This window comes from Salvelinus namaycush, chromosome 19 (assembly GCF_016432855.1).
Source record: "Salvelinus namaycush isolate Seneca chromosome 19, SaNama_1.0, whole genome shotgun sequence".
NCBI lineage: Eukaryota > Metazoa > Chordata > Actinopteri > Salmoniformes > Salmonidae > Salvelinus > Salvelinus namaycush.
The window spans coordinates 20,844,598-20,862,725 of record NC_052325.1 but is presented as its reverse complement, the minus strand read 5'-3'; the positions used below and the strand labels follow the sequence as shown (position 1 = coordinate 20,862,725).

General features: G+C 42.7%; 1 protein-coding gene across 1 annotated transcript in view; it reads left to right on the top strand.

Annotated features, from left to right (window-relative positions):
* Window positions 1–18,128, top strand: part of LOC120063930 (low-density lipoprotein receptor-related protein 1B-like) — a 345,986-nt gene that overhangs the window by 136,295 nt on the left and 191,563 nt on the right. Inside the window, 4 exon segments of the mRNA XM_039014240.1 lie at window positions 420–664; window positions 12,201–12,332; window positions 12,642–12,869; window positions 14,341–14,515. Of these exon segments, the coding sequence (XP_038870168.1) occupies window positions 420–664; window positions 12,201–12,332; window positions 12,642–12,869; window positions 14,341–14,515 (780 nt within the window).

Below are 18,128 nucleotides of genomic sequence, written 5' to 3'. Positions count from 1 at the left end.
TATACCAAGTGAATGAGCAGCTGCAATGTACTGTTCAGTACTCCCATGGCATAGCTTGTCTGTTTACTGTATATAGACCGGCAGCCTCAGGATGAAATCCATACCACAGTGTCTCTTTTCACCAACAGCTCTCATGCCTTCTATGCTACAATGTATTGTACATCCATGGTTACTCTATCTGGCTAGTCTGCATATACTGTATCGCTTTCTCTATACAATCTCATGACATCCAGATAATGTATTGTCCCTCTAACAGCTCTGATGTAATCTTATCTGAGCTGTATGTTATCTACCTGGCTAGTCTGTTTACTATATGAAGACAGTCTAACCTATCTTGTATCCGATGCCACCTACTCTGGCTAGTCTGCTTACTGTATAAAGTCACCCTCATACTGTTTCATATCTTCTCCCTCTCACAGCTCTGATGCCATCTACTCAGCGCTGTACGACGGCAGTGGGGTCATAGAGATCCTGAGGGGACATGAGTATCTGTCTCACCCCTTTGCTGTGTCCCTGTTCGGGGGCAGTGTCTACTGGACAGACTGGAGGACTAACAGCCTGGCCAGGGCCAACAAGTGGACGGGCCGTAATGTCACAGTGATCCAGAAGACCAGCGCTCAGCCCTTTGACCTACAGATTTTCCACCCCAGCAGACAGCCACAAGGTAAACAGCCTAGACCTACACTGTTAGCTGTTTTTGTAATTCTATCAGTAACTTAATGTATTAATAAACATTATGATACTGTATAAACTGAATAAAGTAGATTACCGTAGAATGCACAGTAAAATTCCATACATTTGTTTTACAGCACACTGTAAGACAGTTCTGTAATTTCAACAGTAAAACACTATAGAAGGCACAGTAAAATACTGTATTTATGTTTTACAGTGGTAATTATGATGCATTGTGGGAAAATGTTGTGGGCGGGAAAGAGTCTCTTGCTCATTAACATATTGGAAGGCGTGCCTTGTAAGAGGCTATATTTGTTGCACCCATGAGTGGGAGTGCTGTACCAATTCAAGTGATATGTGGTAGTGGTTGCCTACCAAATACATTAATGTAGGGTACAGATCAGAGTAGCAGAATGTCTTAAACCTTTAATGGTTGAGTGACTATTCATGTCCTTTTATCTGTTTTGTCGTCCAGACTGTTATTTGCCAATATCTACTCTGTTGACAGTTTGACGATAACATGACGTGGAAGCTAACTAGCTTGTTAATTGTTTACAAACAAATGAGTGAATGTGCTAGAAAGCTAAACAGCTACCTAGCTAGCTAGTTGACTGCTGTGGCTAGCCAAAAATGAATCGTTTTGAAAGTTGGATTGTCTTATCCTTTGAGGCTTTAACTACAATGATTTTGAACATTCACAGCAACTGGGAAATGTCCATGGCAGGCATAGTTGTCACCTTATCTTGCTACATAACTTCTGAGTGATCGGAAGCACGAGCACCACCACCAATCAGCCTACACCGTTGCGCACACACCTGTTGTCACAATGACAACTAGCGTAGCCATGTCAGCAAATGACTGCTGTCTGAACACATACACATCCAATTTGATCACTTGTAACTTGCTGTTTGGACACTCAGTATTCCAAAACGGATTTGAAAAACAAAACTGATTTGAGTATTAAGGCCTGCAGTGTGAACAAGGCATTAATGGTTAAATATTTACCCATGTCCATTTGATCTGTTTGGCCTGTAATCACAGCCAGTTTGATGCCTTTGTTCTCAGTGATTTGTTTTGGACTAAACAGCAATGAAGATTCTCCATATAAAGTATTTATCTCACTTCCCTGCTGTATCCTGAAAACTGGTTGCATATAACTCTTACTCAAATTCTGATAATAATATGTATCAGATTTGGCCCATTATTTTCTAGTTGAACTGATTCTACTCATAATTCCTCTGTGTATTGACTAAGAAGCTTTTCCGAATAGGTGAATCCCCTGTTTTATTGAGATGAGGAGAGAGACTATAATGGTATTAATTTTAGCTGCTTCTCTGCCGTCATTGGGCCTGCCAATCATGGGGCTTCTCAGCATGCCTACAATGAGAAGGGGCTGAATGATTGAAAAAGGTGGTCATGCAGAGAATTAGCTTGAATTAATGGTACCTCAGAATGTGTTTTCTCCCTCCGCCCAAATTAGGCTAATTGGTTCATGCTAAAGTGTCAAGCCGTTTAAAAAAATAATTGAACTAGAATTAATGACAGGAACTGCAGAATGAGAGCGTGTTACGAATAATCCTGTCGACACAGATGATAGCCTTTCTCCGTATATGCCCATTGGAAGTCAGAATAAAGGTACCAATTAAATCAATTATGCAGATTATGTATATAGGTGTATGGAAAGTAAAATAGTCTTACCAGTTGCCACCCGATTTCATTTCATAATCCGTTTGGCATTTCAATATACTGTCATTTTCAATGTTTTTTTGGTAATGTCTCTTTGACTATATGTTCAGTTCAGATAGCATGGCAGAAGGCCTGAATATATTACTCTCATGTAATATGCAAAATCAACAGTTATATTTCCAGACTCAGAGTAATTCTTTTCAGCATTGAGTGGGTGTTCATTCATTTCACTTTGTTTCTAAATGAATTTGCGGAAATTGATTGATCTGTAAAACAGCTGATCATCAATGAATCATAACATCTTGGATGCCCGTATTCTCTTTCCTTTAACAACCACCGGATTTACTCTCAGACCCTTAAAAATATAATATTTTCTAAGAATGTATATCGCCGGCCATGAACGAGCATTCGTACTTTAGTAATCTGGTTTGCATCTATTCAGCAATCCCGGAATGATGCCAATGTGGTAGGAGTTAATGTCTGTTTCCACCTCTGTAACTGCCTGCCCGAGACTGTTCTGCTTAGATAAGTGAGCAAATTGAACTGCACGTTTAAAGAAGCCAGTAAGTATGTCTAATTCCATTTTAAAGAGCCCAGTGGGGGAGAGTTGGCTAATATCCACTCTAACCAGTCAGTCCCAAAGCCTGTAGATGCTGGTGCTCCCTGCTTGGCCCTGCAGATCTGGACCAGAGAGACCAAGAGAGGGAGGGAGGGAGATCACAGGAGAGCTGTCAGTGGTACAGTACTTGTCTCTTGGGGTGTTTGGTGGGTGCCAAAACTGGAGCTTGTCTCGGGGCGTCAACAGTCTTGTTGTAAATACATTGTGTGGTGTGTGTACTGTATGTATGTGTATGTGTGGGGGGGTTAAAACAGGGAGGAGGTGCCAATGATTAGTTAAGGGAAAAGTCTGTCCCAATGCCTCACAGTGAGGAAGTGAAATTGGTTAATTATAGCTACAATAACACATCAAACAGATCCTTACACTCTCCCCTCACTGCTCTGGTGATACGCAGCAGACTAACATGATCATATTGGAAATACAAGAATAGTGTCCGTACATTTGTCAAATGATGTATCTCAGATTGCTTTATATTCTATTTACAAAGACGCAGTACAGTGTAGTAAGTACCAGTTGTTGAGTAATGATGATTTCATATAAAGTATTCTGTATTCATGGCTGCGTTAATGCAACCAAATCTACTGAGTGTGCCTGAAATATTATTAATCAAAATGACCTCTGAATGCATCTCCACATCTTTGCACTGTGCTTGCAGAGATTAGGAATGAATAAATCTGATCAGCATGCATAGTGCATGCAATCACTGCATGGCAGTAAGCAGCTGCTTCAAATACATGCAGAGTAATAATATTTGAAGCTATAATGATAATTTTGTATTCAGAAAAAAGGCAACTCACATTTACAAGGTAAATATGTGTCTTTCCTACACAGCCACCTTGTCGCATTTGCTTCTGAGTGATGGAAAGAAAGAGAGGAGTGTTGTTGATAATACAACCTGGTTATAACACATCTTGCTTGACAGAGCCACTACTCCCTGCATTAGTTTAACATAAACACATTGAATTATTAATTAGATTTAGAAAATACACCTCTATGTGTGGCTGAATATCTATGCAGTCATATTTTTCAAAACAGTGACTGTTAAAAAACAACAGCATAATACACTTCACTCCACATATTTTACTGTAACATTTACCATGACTACCTGAGGCCTTTTATGAATATTCTAGCACCTCCTGAGAGTTGAGATTTACAACAGCCAAGTGCCCCCGCCCTGGCTTACATTACGTAGTATACCCAGTAGACTTAACGGTTTGCATTGAAAAGATATCACTCTTTGGAAACTAGCATATTTCTGCTCTTTATGTTAGCTAAGCATGGGGGATTATTTATTCATGAGACGTCTGCCAGTCTAGAAATGAACAAAGTCTTTCCCATGTTATTGTCATTTCTCAAGGCTGAACGCTGAAATGTATCCAGGCTTTGGTTTCCTATCGTGAGTCAAGTGTTGTTGGGTATGTTTTCAACTCACACAGACAGAACAGACGGAGCAGACGGAGCGATTTTCTCTCTACTAAACCATCTGAATGTATAATGTATTCAATGAGACACAGTCCAGGAAATGAGTTTGGAAATGAGTTTGTCAAACTTGCTTAAGGTAAATCACTGCAAAAAGGTATCTTTATATCTGGTTTGAAAATGTACCAAAAGGAAATATCTATCCAATCTGAAAAAGCGGTGCATTTATTCATCTGAAGTGACTGTTGAAGGAGAAGGAGAAGGAGAAACTCTGTTTGTTTGTATATTGCTTATATACTGCTTATATAGGGAGCAAATTTTCCAGTGTTAAATAAACACAAACCATGTTTCCATACAACCATTTCATGCGGATTAATAATATATAATTTTATAAATGCCGACAGACAAGTTGTTCGTTCGACATGGTGGGATCTTTTTTGTGTCTATAAAATTCATTATGCGAGAAATGGCGGTGGAAACACCTTTATCCGCAAATATTGATATAATAACCATTGTATCAAAGTAAACTTGGAGTCACGTGATGATACATTTTTTGGTCCTCCCACAACAACTTGGGAAAGCATGCATTTTATTAGGCAACAGATGAAATAAGTTATGATGATCTTCACAGAGTGGTGAATGTTCAAGGTGATGAGCTTGATCCTCCCTTCCAGTAAATATCCATGGTCTTATTCTGGTGACATGATGATCGATGCTTGGATGCCGTTTGACAAATACAAATAATATCGCTCTTATCCATAATAATCTCATCATGTAGGTAGCCTACCCCCACTGTATCTGCGAACTGTTGGCAAAAGTGCATGTGCCAAGACCAGAGTGGGCACATTTACTATATAAACAGTTTTTGTGACAAAACCATCAGTAGAGTTGAAAATGCGATGGAAACCCACTACGTGATCACACTCAGCCTTAAATCCGAAAAAGTATGTTTGATGGGAACATCTCCACTGGGGAAATGTGCATATTGTTTTATGAAGATTTTAGAATATTTGCAAGAAAATCATCTGTCACAAATTGGATGGAAACCTAGCTGTCGAGAGTGTTAAACACTGAAAGCGTGGACATGTATAAACACTGGAACAGCGTTAAATTAACACAATGCTTAGTGTAAAGACTTATTTCCTAGAGTGCCTTTCGAGTGAATTGTATAGTTGCCACACTTGACTGCATTTGGTAGTGACAGACATGGTTGTTGCATTCATCCATTTCAGTCCTAAGGACATCACCAAGTGAGATCCTAAGAAAAATGGTATCACTAAAATGTAATTATTTAACACAATGCGATGTGTATTCCATAAGACCTTATTTTGACGGCCTACACTCTAAACATAGTTCAATACTTATAGATTTAATTGTTAACACTCATTGGTGTAAAATAATCCCAGTGTTGGTGTTAATAACCAGTGTTGAATCAAAACCACGCCCATCATTATCATATTTCATAGCATGTTATATTGCAGATTGATTTTAAGAATTGTTTTTTCAATACATATGTTTTTGTATGTTATAATTTAATTAAATGTTGTACATTGATTGTTAAATTAATGTTAAACAATAAATAATGGATTTATTGTGAAGGTGTAAGCTATATAACATGGATTTATTAGACTTTTTAAAGTATAGATGCTCCAAAGGACTGCATCAGTGTCCAGGAGATACTAAATGTGTTTATGTTAATTAACAGTCAATTTTTATGTATTTATTTAATTTAACCTTTTCATAACAAGGCAAGTCAGTTAAGAACAAATTCTTATTTACAATGACGGCCTACCCCGGACAAACCCTAACCCGGATGAGACTGGGACAATTGTGCGCCGCCCTATGGAACTCCAAATCACACCTCTAGCTCTGAGATGCAGTTCCTTAGACCGCTGTGCCACTTGAGAGCCCGTGAGAATGAGACTTATTTGCTTGACAATCACCGGCTGGCTAAATTTTGTGACCGCCACAGCCCTAGTCTTTCCAGAGATGTTTGATCGAGCTCTGGCTGGGCCACTCAAGGACATTCAGAGACTTGTCCTGAAGCTACTCCTGCATTGTCTTGGCTGTGTGCTTAGGGTCATTGACCCGTTGGAAGGTGAATCTTCGCCCCAGTCTGAGGTCCTGAGCGCTCCGGAGCAGGTTTTCATGAACGATATCTCTGTACTTTGCTCCATTCATATTTCCCTCGATCTTGACTAGTCTCCAAGTCCCTGCCGCTGAAAAACATCCCCACAGCATTATGCTGCCACCACAACGCTTCACCGTAGGGATGGTGGCAGTTTTCCTCCAGATGTGATACTTGGAATTCAGGCCAAAGAATTCAATCACGGTTTCATCAGACCAGAGAATCTTGTTTATCATGGTCTGAGAGTCCTTTAGGCCTTTAGGGCTGTCATGTGCCTTTTACTAAGGAGTGGCTTCCATCTGGCCTCTCTACCATAAAGGCCTGATTGGTGGAGTGGTGCAGAGATATTTGTCCTTCTGGAAGGTTTTTCCATCTCCACAGAGGAACTCTGGAGCTCTGTCAGAGTGACCATCGGGTTCTTGGTCACATCCCTGCCCTCCTGTAACGGTGTTCCTCCTCCTCTTCATACGAAGAGGAGGAGTAGTGATTGGACCAACGTGCAGCGGGGTGTGAATTCATAATGATTTATTTAAACAAAACGACGAAACACGAAATAACACTTAGAAAATACAAAATAACAAAACGAACTAAACAGACCTAAACTACGAACTTACATGAAACGAAGAACACACGATCAGGAACAGACAAACCGAAACAGTCCCGTGTGGAAACATCTACTGACACGGAAGACAATCACCCACAAACAAACAGTGAGAACAACCTACCTTAATATGACTCTCAATCAGAGGAAACGTCAAACACCTGCCTCTAATTGAGAGCCATACCAGGCAACCCCAAAACCAACATAGAAACAGAAAACATAGACTGCCCACCCAAAACTCACGCCCTGACCAATAAACACATACCAAACAACAGAAAACAGGTCAGGAACGTGACAGAACCCCCCCCTCAAGGTGCGAACTCCGGGCGCACCCCTACAACTCAAGGGGAGGGTCTGGGTGGGCATCTGTCCGCGGTGGCGGCTCCGGCGGTGGACGAGGACACCACTCCACCACTGTCTTTGTCCCCCTCCTTAGCATCCTTTGAGTGGCGACCCTCGCCCCCGACCATGGTCCAGGAACCTTCACTAAGGCCCCTCCTACATAGAGGAGACAGCTCAGGACAGAGAGGTAGCTCAGGACAGAGAGGTAGCTCAGGACAGAGAGGTAGCTCAGGACAGAGAGGTAGCTCAGGACAGAGAGGTAGCTCCGGACAGAGGGACAACTCTGTATTAATGGCAGCTCCGGACTGGGTGGCAGCTCCGGACTGAGTGGCAGCTCCGGACTGAGTGGCAGCTCCGGACTGAGTGGCAGCTCCGGACTGAGTGGCAGCTCATGACTGTAGGGCAGCTCATGACTGTAGGGCAGCTCATGACTGGAGGGCAGCTCATGACTGGAGGGCAGCTCATGACTGGAGGGCAGCTCATGACTGGAGGGCAGCTCATGACTGAAGGGCAGCTCATGACTGAAGGGCAGCTCATGACTGAAGGGCAGCTCATGACTGTAGGGCAGCTCATGACTGTAGGGCAGCTCATGACTGTAGGGCAGCTCATGACTGTAGGGCAGCTCATGACTGTAGGGCAGCACATGACTGTAGGGCAGCTCATGACTGTAGGGCAGCTCATGACTGTAGGGCAGCTCTGGCAGCTCCTGACTGGCTGGCGGCTCTGGCAGCTCCTGACTGGCTGGCGGCTCTGGCAGCTCCTGACTGGCTGGCGGCTCTGGCAGCTCCTGACTGGCTGGCGGCTCTGGCAGCTCCTGACTGGCTGGCGGCTCTGGCAGCTCCTGACTGGCTGGCGGCTCTGGCAGCTCCTGACTGACGGACGGCTCTAGCGGCTCCTGACTGACGGACGGCTCTAATGGCTCGGGACAGACGGGCGGCTCTAATGGCTCGTGGCAGACGGATGGCTCAGAAGGCGCTGGGCAGACGGATGGCTCAGAAGGCGCTGGGCAGACGGATGGCTCAGAAGGCGCTGGGCAGACGGATGGCTCAGAAGGCGCTGGGCAGACGGATGGCTCAGAAGGCGCTGGGCAGACGGATGGCTCAGAAGGCGCTGGGCAGACGGATGGCTCAGACGGCGCTGGGCAGACAGATGGCTCAGACGGCGCTGGGCAGACTGATGGCTCAGACGGCGCTGGGCAGACAGATGGCTCAGACGGCGCTGGGCAGACAGATGGCTCAGACGGCGCTGGGCAGACAGATGGCTCAGACGGCGCTGGGCAGACAGATGGCTCAGACGGCGCTGGGCAGACAGCCGACTCTGACCTGCTGAGGCGCACAGTAGGCCTGGTGCGTGGTGCCGGAACTGGTGGTACCGGACTGGAGACACGCACCTCAAGGCTAGTGCGGGGAGCAGGAACAGGGCACACTGGACTCTCGATGCGCACTATAGGCCTGGTGCGTGGTACCGGAACTGGAGGTACCGGGCTGAGGGCACGCACCTCAGGGCGAGTGCGGGGAGAAGGAACAGTGCGTACAGGGCTCTGGAGACGCACAGGAGGCTTGATGCGTGGTGCCGAAACTGGAGGCACTGAGCTTGAGACACACACCACAGGGAGAGTGCGTGGAGGAGGAACAGGGCTCTGGAGACGCACTGGAAGCATGGTGCGTGGTGTAGGCACTGGTGGTACTGAGCTGGGGCGGGAAGGTGGCGCCGGATATACCGGACCGTGTAGGCGTACTGGCTCCCTTGAGCACTGAACCTGCCCAACCTTACCTGGTTGTATGCTCCCCGTAGCCTGACCAGTGCGGGGAGGTGGAATAACCCGCACCGGGCTATGTAGGCGAACCGGGGACACCATGCGTAAGGCTGGTGCCATGTAAGCCGGCCCAAGGAGACGTACTGGTGGCCAGATATGTAGGGCCGGCTTCATGACATTTGGCTCAATGCCCAATCTAGCCCTACCAGTGCGGGGAGGTGGAATAACCCGCACCGGGCTATGAACACGTACAGGAGACACCGTGCGCTCTACTGCGTAACACGGTGTCTGCCCGTACTCCCGCTCTCCACGGTTAGCCTGGGAAGTGGGCGCAGGTCTCCTACCTGCCCTCGGCCCACTACCTCTTAGCCCCCCCCCCCAAGAAATTTTTGGGTTGTACTTGCGGGCTTTTCGGGCTTCCGTGCTAGACGCGTACCCTCATAACGCCGGTTCCTCTCTCCGGTTTCCTCCGCTCTCCGAGCTGCCTCCAGCTGTTCCCATGGGCGGCGATTAACTTCAACTTTAGCCCATGGTCCTTTTCCTTCCATGATCTCCTCCCAAGACCAGAAATCCTGCTTTGTGCGCTGTCCGTTCACCCGCTGCTTGATCTGGGTTTGGTGGGTGATTCTGTAACGGTGTTCCTCCTCCTCTTCATACGAAGAGGAGGAGTAGTGATTGGACCAACGTGCAGCGGGGTGTGAATTCATAATGATTTATTTAAACAAAACGACGAAACACGAAATAACACTTAGAAAATACAAAATAACAAAACGAACTAAACAGACCTAAACTACGAACTTACATGAAACGAAGAACACACGATCAGGAACAGACAAACCGAAACAGTCCCGTGTGGAAACATCTACTGACACGGAAGACAATCACCCACAAACAAACAGTGAGAACAACCTACCTTAATATGACTCTCAATCAGAGGAAACGTCAAACACCTGCCTCTAATTGAGAGCCATACCAGGCAACCCCAAAACCAACATAGAAACAGAAAACATAGACTGCCCACCCAAAACTCACACCCTGACCAATAAACACATACCAAACAACAGAAAACAGGTCAGGAACGTGACACCTCCTCCCCCGATTTCTCAGTTTGGCCGAGCGGCCAGCTCTAGGAAGAAACTTGGTGGTTCCAAATTTCTTCCATTTAAGAAAGATATTTGGTACCCTTCCCCAGATCTGTGCCTCGACACATTCCTGTCTCGGAGCTCTACGGACAATTCCTTCGACCTCATGGCTTGGTTTTTGCTCTGACATGCACTGTCAGCTGTTTGACCTCATATAGACAGGTGTTTCCCTTTCAATATCATATCCATTCAATTGAATTTACCACAGGTGGACTACAATCAAGTTGTAGAAACATTTCAAGGATGATCAATGGAAACAGGATGCACCTAAACTCAAAAAAAAAAATTGCATTTGTATTATAACTTTTTTTACCACTTTTCTCCCCAATTTCGTGATATCCAATTGGCAGTTACAGTCTTGTCTCATCGCTGCAACTCCCGTATGGACCCGGGAGAGGCAAAGGTCGAGAGCCATGCGTCCTCCGAAACACAACCCAACCAAGCCGCACTGCTTCTTGACACAATGCCCACTTAACCCAGAAGCCAGCCGCACCAATGTGTCAGAGGAAACACCATACACCTAGCGACCGTGTCAGCGTGCACTGCGCCTGGCCTGCCACAGGACTCGCTACTGCGCGATGGGACAAGGACATCCCTGCCGGCCAAACCCTCCCCTAATCCGGACAACGCTGGGCCAATTGTGCGCCGCCCCATGGGTCTCCCGGTCGCAGGCAGCTGCAACAGAGCCTGGACTCGAACCCAGAATCTCTAAACTCAATTTCGAGTCTCATAGTAAAGCGTCTGAATAGTTATGTAAATAAGGTATTTCTGTTTTTCAACTTTAACACATTTGCAAAATATCTAAATATCTGTTTTCGCTTAGTCATTATGGGGTATTGTGTGTAGATTGATGAGGAAGTACTTTCTGATACTTTCCAAATGCACTGTATGTCTGGAGGGAAAGTACAATGAGGCTGTGAACTCCTCAGGGGACATTCGTAGGGTCAGGAACTAATGAGGTGTGTTCTGTACTTCCTAGGATAGGATAGCAGACATTTGAATTCATTGAATGAATCGGCGCAATAGGCGTGTTTCTGTTTGTGTTCATTTCTGTGTTGGTTGTGGATAGGTTCTTGTTGAACTCATTTTGAGTTTATGCGAGAGAAGCAAAACTGAACCAGCCAAGCCTTACCAGGAGTAGGGAGTTACTCTACCATTTATTTATTACTCTTTAGTTTGTGTAACTAGGTTTGCTGAGTCAGCATCCATTTCAAATGCAACTTCACCAAAGATGTCCCACCTACCCCACCCATTTATCCTGATGCATTGCCAGTGATTTAGACCACTTGAAAGCAGTGTTGAAACACGAGAACCAATGTGGGTGGTAGTAGGTGTGGATAGGGTGGATTGCCATCTCGTCAGCGTTATTGTTATATCAGAGGGAGTATCAGAGGGATTCAGCATTATGGTTGAACAGTACAGGTGGCCAACTGGCCATGGAAAAACTTTACACACAGTTTTACAGCTATTCCTTTATTTCCTGCGTTTCAAAATAACCCTTTAATTTACAGAACTAAGCATCTGTATTTTCTGTTTTTATAAGCTTTGGTGCCCTTTACCCTGTCAGGAAGGTAAGCAGACCTTTTGACCATAGGCCCAAAACCAAATCATACTTCTGTATTTCACCACTAGTGCACTACCACTTACTCTGTTATATACTTCATAAGAATGACTTCCTATAAATGTTTTCCACAGAAATTAGATTATTGGGAGGCCTTTTGTTCAATTCACTTCATGTATTCATCATGGTCCAAGTGTTTCTCCTCCTTTTGCATCTTCTATATTTTTGCAGACAAGTCTCAACCTGACCCCCTCCTCTCTCTCACTCTCTTCAGCGTCTAACCCATGTGAAGAGAATAATGGGCGTGGCCCATGCTCACACCTGTGTCTTATCAATTACAACCGTACTGCATCCTGCACCTGTCCACACCTCATGAAACTGTCCCTCAACAAACAATCTTGCGCCGGTGAGTGGGACAGCCATCTTCAATCCTGTAACACCTGTATCTATTGTTTTTGTTATCAAAGTCACAAACAAGTGGGATATTGTACACAATCACTAAACAAAGAACCATTAAAATGACAGAATTATGTTTTTACATATTTATGATTTCATTGGCATTTGTGAAGTATTGACTTGGGATTATGATTAGGGATAAACATCAGCATTTGCATGTCATATCTTACCCCATAACCATATCTGAATAAAAAGGTCAACCGCTACACAAATCAATGGTAATCATTGATATTTCTCTCCTAATCTGATTTCTCCGTAGTGTTGAAAAGGTTCCTCCTGTACATCCGGCGGTCAGAGATCCGTGGGGTGGATATTGACAACCCTTACATGAACGTCATGATGGCACTGACCGTCCCAGACATTGATGATGTCACCGTGGTGGATTACGACACCCAGGAGGAGAGGATCTACTGGGCGGATGTAAAAACACAGACCATCAAACGGGCCTTCATCAACGGCACCCGCCTGGAGACTGTCATCTCTGGAGGTAGTTAATGGCTGAATCCCAGTATGTAGGGTATGGGGTGCCACTTGAGACACAGGCACTGTATGTCCTTCATAAGTGTGTAATTCAGAGAGATAATAATGTATCAGAGATGGTTGAGTCATAGTGAGTTACCTTGCCTAAGACATGACGACTCGTGTTAACTCCCCTGAGCTTATTCCCAGGCTTTAGCTCAGTTGGCTAACATAGTCTTGTGGTGTGAAGGAACTCTGGGAACAATACTGTATAGGCCTTTAAATAACGTAGTGCCAGGGCCTGCCACTCATTTGATTAATAAGATGGACATTTACATTTCGAGAGCTTGGGACTATAAGGTTCTATCTGCAAAAAGATGATTCTGAGATAATTGGCTTTAAAGTTCCAAACCCTCATTGGTTTGAATGGTGTCAGCAATTGTTTATCTAGTATTCTTTTGAACTTAACAACATGAATGGGGGTATTTAGAGTACTATATAGGTAGAGAACATTGAACCGAACAAGATCATGTCAATAACTCAATTTTGACAAAAAATGTAGAAAGAACCTTATAGTCCCAAGCTCTCGATTCTTTGATTGGCATTACTAAGGGATGAAACACTGAGTCAAGACAAAGGCAGGAAATAACTTCTACGATCATTATTTGTTTTGTTGTGGCTTTGATGGGAATATCTGTTTTGCCAAATTGTATTGCATGAAAGTACGTCATCAAAGTGCAAAAGACAATTGCTGTTTTTCAAGAAGAGCCTCCTCTCTTCTTTCTTTGATGATTATCCACAGAGCACACCCTAATTCCCATTCTTTAAATTTGTGCCGTAGATTTAATTCATGACCACCTGATAAAGAACAGAACAAAAACCTGCCTGCATAAGCTTTTTGACACACTCTATTATATGCTTTACTTTGGTAACACATTATTTTAAGGGTCCATAATAAAGCATTTATAAACCATTTATAAGGCATTTACAAATGTTGGCTCACCATTTATTAATCATAACTCCTGCATTTGTAAATGTTAGTAAGCTAGTTATTCACACGTGTATATATATATTTCACTAAATGTCCTGTGTTGTGTGCTTATTCTTTTACTAGGTACTGCTGTCTACTGTCTACTGTCTACCAATTGCATGTTCATATTTTTGTAAGAAATTACACTGGTCACTCAAAACATTTCTAAAGTATTAATAAAGTATAAATAGCGCTTAATAAATGATGAACACACACTTTATAAATACCTTATAAAAGAATGGTTTATTACGGTCCCATAAAATGAAGTGTTATCTTTACTTCCTCTGTATTTAAAAAAATGTATAAATATATAAATTGTTAGGAAACATAAACAACATTGAATACCAATGTTTTGGTACCTGTTTGCTGTCCCAAGGTCTGTATATTATCCTGTCTAACTGATGACCCATGTGATTCTGTAAAACTAGATGTTGGATTGACAGCCTCACACTCTTTGTTATCCCCTCAGATATACTAAACTGCCGTGGGCTGGCATTAGACTGGCTCTCTAGGAATTTATACTGGCTCAGCTCAGAGAATGACGAGTCTCAAATCAATGTCGCTCGCCTGGATGGTTCCCTGAAGACCTCAGTCATTCATGGGATTGATAAACCAAGGTGCCTTGTCGTGCACCCCACTAAGGGGTAAGTAGATTAAACCAGCATCTGTGTACTTCATCATTATCTACTGGGCTCACCGTCAGCGTGGGATTAGGAAAAGCCTGATGTTTTCAAAAAAGTACATTTCCAAGCTTCTGTCATGAAAAGAAACATAGAATCTGCAACAATTATTCAGTGGAAATATTTATATTGTGTGCAATTTAGCCACACAGTATCAACATGAAAAAAGTAAACAGCTCTCTACCACCAAATGTATTCATCCTAATCAGACAAGTTTTTCACATTGACGATACATTGGAGATAATATAAGACAAGTACTGAAAACAATAGAACACTATGAAAAATCTGGGAAACCAGGTCTCGTATTCATAGCTGACTTTGAAAAGGCCTTTGATAAAGTACGACTGGAATTTATATATAAATGCCTGGACTATTTACATTTTGGAGAATCTCTTATACGATGGGTTAAAGTGATGTATAATAACCCTGTGTGTAAAATAGTAAATAATGGCTACTTCTCAGAAATAATTAAATTGTCAAAAGGAGTAAAGCAAGGCTGTCCTTTATTAACGTATTTATTTATTTATTTATTATGGCCATTGAAATGTTAGCTATTAAAATCAGATCCAACAATAATATCAAGGGGTTAGAAATTCGGGCTTAAAAAAAAAAGTGTCATTGTACGCTGATGATTCATGTTTTATTTTAAATCCGCAATTTGGATCCCTGCACAGCCTCAGAGGATCTAGATAATTATTCTAACCTCTCTGGATTAAAACAGAATTATGATAAATGCACCATATTACGTATTGGATCTCTAAAAAATGTAACTTTTACATTACTGTGTAGTTAAAATGGTCCGACAGTGAAGGGGGCATACTGTACTCGGTATTCATATCCCAAAATAAATAAATAATTTCACAACAATACATTTTAATAGAATTTAGCCAAATTATATACGTTTTTTTTTACCATAGAAAGGACAACTGTCACGATCGTCTATGGGTGAGAGAGAGGACCAAGGCGCAGCGTGTGCAAAATACATTCTCTTTTATTCAGAGAAGGGAAAAACACGAAACGAACACTGAATACAAACTAAACAAAACAACAAACGACCGTGAAGCTAACGACGTAAGTGCATAGACAAGCAACAAACGTTCAACATAGACAATTACCCACAAAACCCCAATGCCTATGACTGCCTTAAATATGGCTCTCAATTAGAGACAATGAACCACAGCTGCCTCTAATTGAGAACCAATCTAGGCAGCCACAGACATACAAACACCTAGACAAGGCACTGACCCATCTACCATACAAAACCCCTAGACAATACAAAAACACATACATTCCCCATGTCACACCCTGACCTAACTAAAATAATGAAGAAAACAAAGAATACTAAGGCCAGGGCGTGACAACAACACGTGTCTATTTGTGGAAAAATCACCCTGATGAATTCTTTAGTCATATCCCAGTTTACCTACTTAAAGTGCGCATAGAAAGTCAACACCCCCTTTCAAAATGTTCACCTTTTGTTGCCTTACAGCCTGAATTGAAAACACATCAAATTGGACTTTTTACTGCTTTATTAACAAACAGTAACCCACAATAACCAAGTTAATTGTTTTTCTTCAAAACTCTGAAAATGTATAAAAATTTAAAAAATACATTATTTGGGTAAGTGAACCCCCTCCCCTTCCTGTAAGGCAACAAAAGGTGAACATTTTGAAATGGGGTGGTGACTTTCTACACCCACTGTATGGCCTTACCTACACCCAACTACTTGTTTTTTTTTATTATACGAGGAAAAAATATTCCACTTTATTTGGAACGGCAAGCCAGGCAAAATTAAATGGACCTATTTATATAATGAATATGAATTCGGAGTGCAGAAATATTAAAGCATTGGACCTCTGACGAAAGGCTTCAGTTATACAAAAACTATACTTAAAACCAAACTGGTTCTCTAACAGATTAGTAAGAATGGCTCACCCCATGTTTAAGAACGGCCCTTTTCCCTTCATTCAGATTGAAACCTCTCACTTTCGGTTATATGACAAACATTTTTAAAACAAGCAACAGATAACTGGTTGCAATTTTTGTTTAATCCACAAATAAATACATTTAAAAAATGTAAAGTTAAAAGTGAAACAAACATTAGAACATATATTATGGTTAAACTCAAATATACTAATTGGAAGACATTTTTTTAAACTGTATAATCTTTGTAAATGATATCATAAATAGGACTGGTGGCGTTATGTCACACATGGAGTTAACAAACATAAAAAACATAAAACAAACATGGAAATGTCTGCTCTTCAAAATTACAACTAACTGATTGCAGCATTACTGCAAAAAGGGAGGAGGCAAGTGGCAAGGTGAGAAGGTAAGGAACTTGTCTGTTGGCCCTGCATTAAAGACCAAAATTGGCTAAAGAAAATTGTGATAAATAAAAAACTATACCAGTTTAATTTAAGGACCAAAAATTTGACAACTGCACCATACAGGTAGCAAAATAATTAGGAGGAGATTCCCGATGTACCGATTCCATGGCACAAGGTTAATGAACTGATACACAAAACGCCGATTCAAAACGTACAGTTTTTATATTTTAAATGATTACACAAAATGTTTGCAACCAATAGAATGTTATATATATACATTGCATTCGAAAAGTATTCAGACCTCTTGTATTTTTCTAAATGGATTAAATATAATGTTTCCCTCATCAATCTACACACAATACCCCATAATGAAATGTTTGCAAATGTAAAAAACAAACAAAAATAGAAATACCTTATTTGTGTAAATTAAATTGATTGGAGATGATTTGGAAAGGCACACACCTGTCTATATAAGGTTCCACAGCTGACAGTGCATGGCAGAGCAAAAACCAAGAAAAAAGGTTGAAGGAATTGTCCGTAGAGCTCCGAGACAGGATTGTGTCGAGGCACAGATCTGGGACAGGGTACCACAAATGTCTGCAGCATTGAAGGTCCCCAAGAACACAGTGGCCTCCATCATTCTTATATGGAAAAAGTTTTGAACCTAAAAAGACTCTTCCTAGAGCTGGCCGCTAGGCCAAACTGAGCAATAGGGGGAGAAGGGCCAAACTGAGCAATCGGGGGAGAAGGGCATTGGAGGTCCCCAAGAACACAGTGGCCTCCATCATTCTTAAATGGAAGAAGTTTTAAACCTCCAAGACTCTTCCTAGAGCTGGCCGCTAGGCCAAAGTGAGCAATCGGGGGAGAAGGGCCAAACTGAGCAATCGGGGGAGAAGGGCATTGAATGTCCCCAAGAACACAGTGGCCTCCATCATTCTTAAATGGAAGAAGTTTTGAACCTCCAAGACTCTTCCTAGAGCTGGCCGCTAGGCCAAACTGAGCAATCGGGGGATAAGGGCCTTGGTCAGGGATGTGACCAAGAACTCGATGGTCACTCTGACAGAGCTCCAGAGTTCCTCTGTGGAGATGGGAGAACCTTCCAGAAGGACAACCATCTCTGCAGCACTCCACCAATCAGGCCTTTATGGTAGAGTGGCCAGACGGAAGCCACTCCTCAGTAAAAGGCACATGACAGTCCGCTTGGAGATTGCCAAAAGGCACCTAAAGGACTCTCAGACCATTAGAAA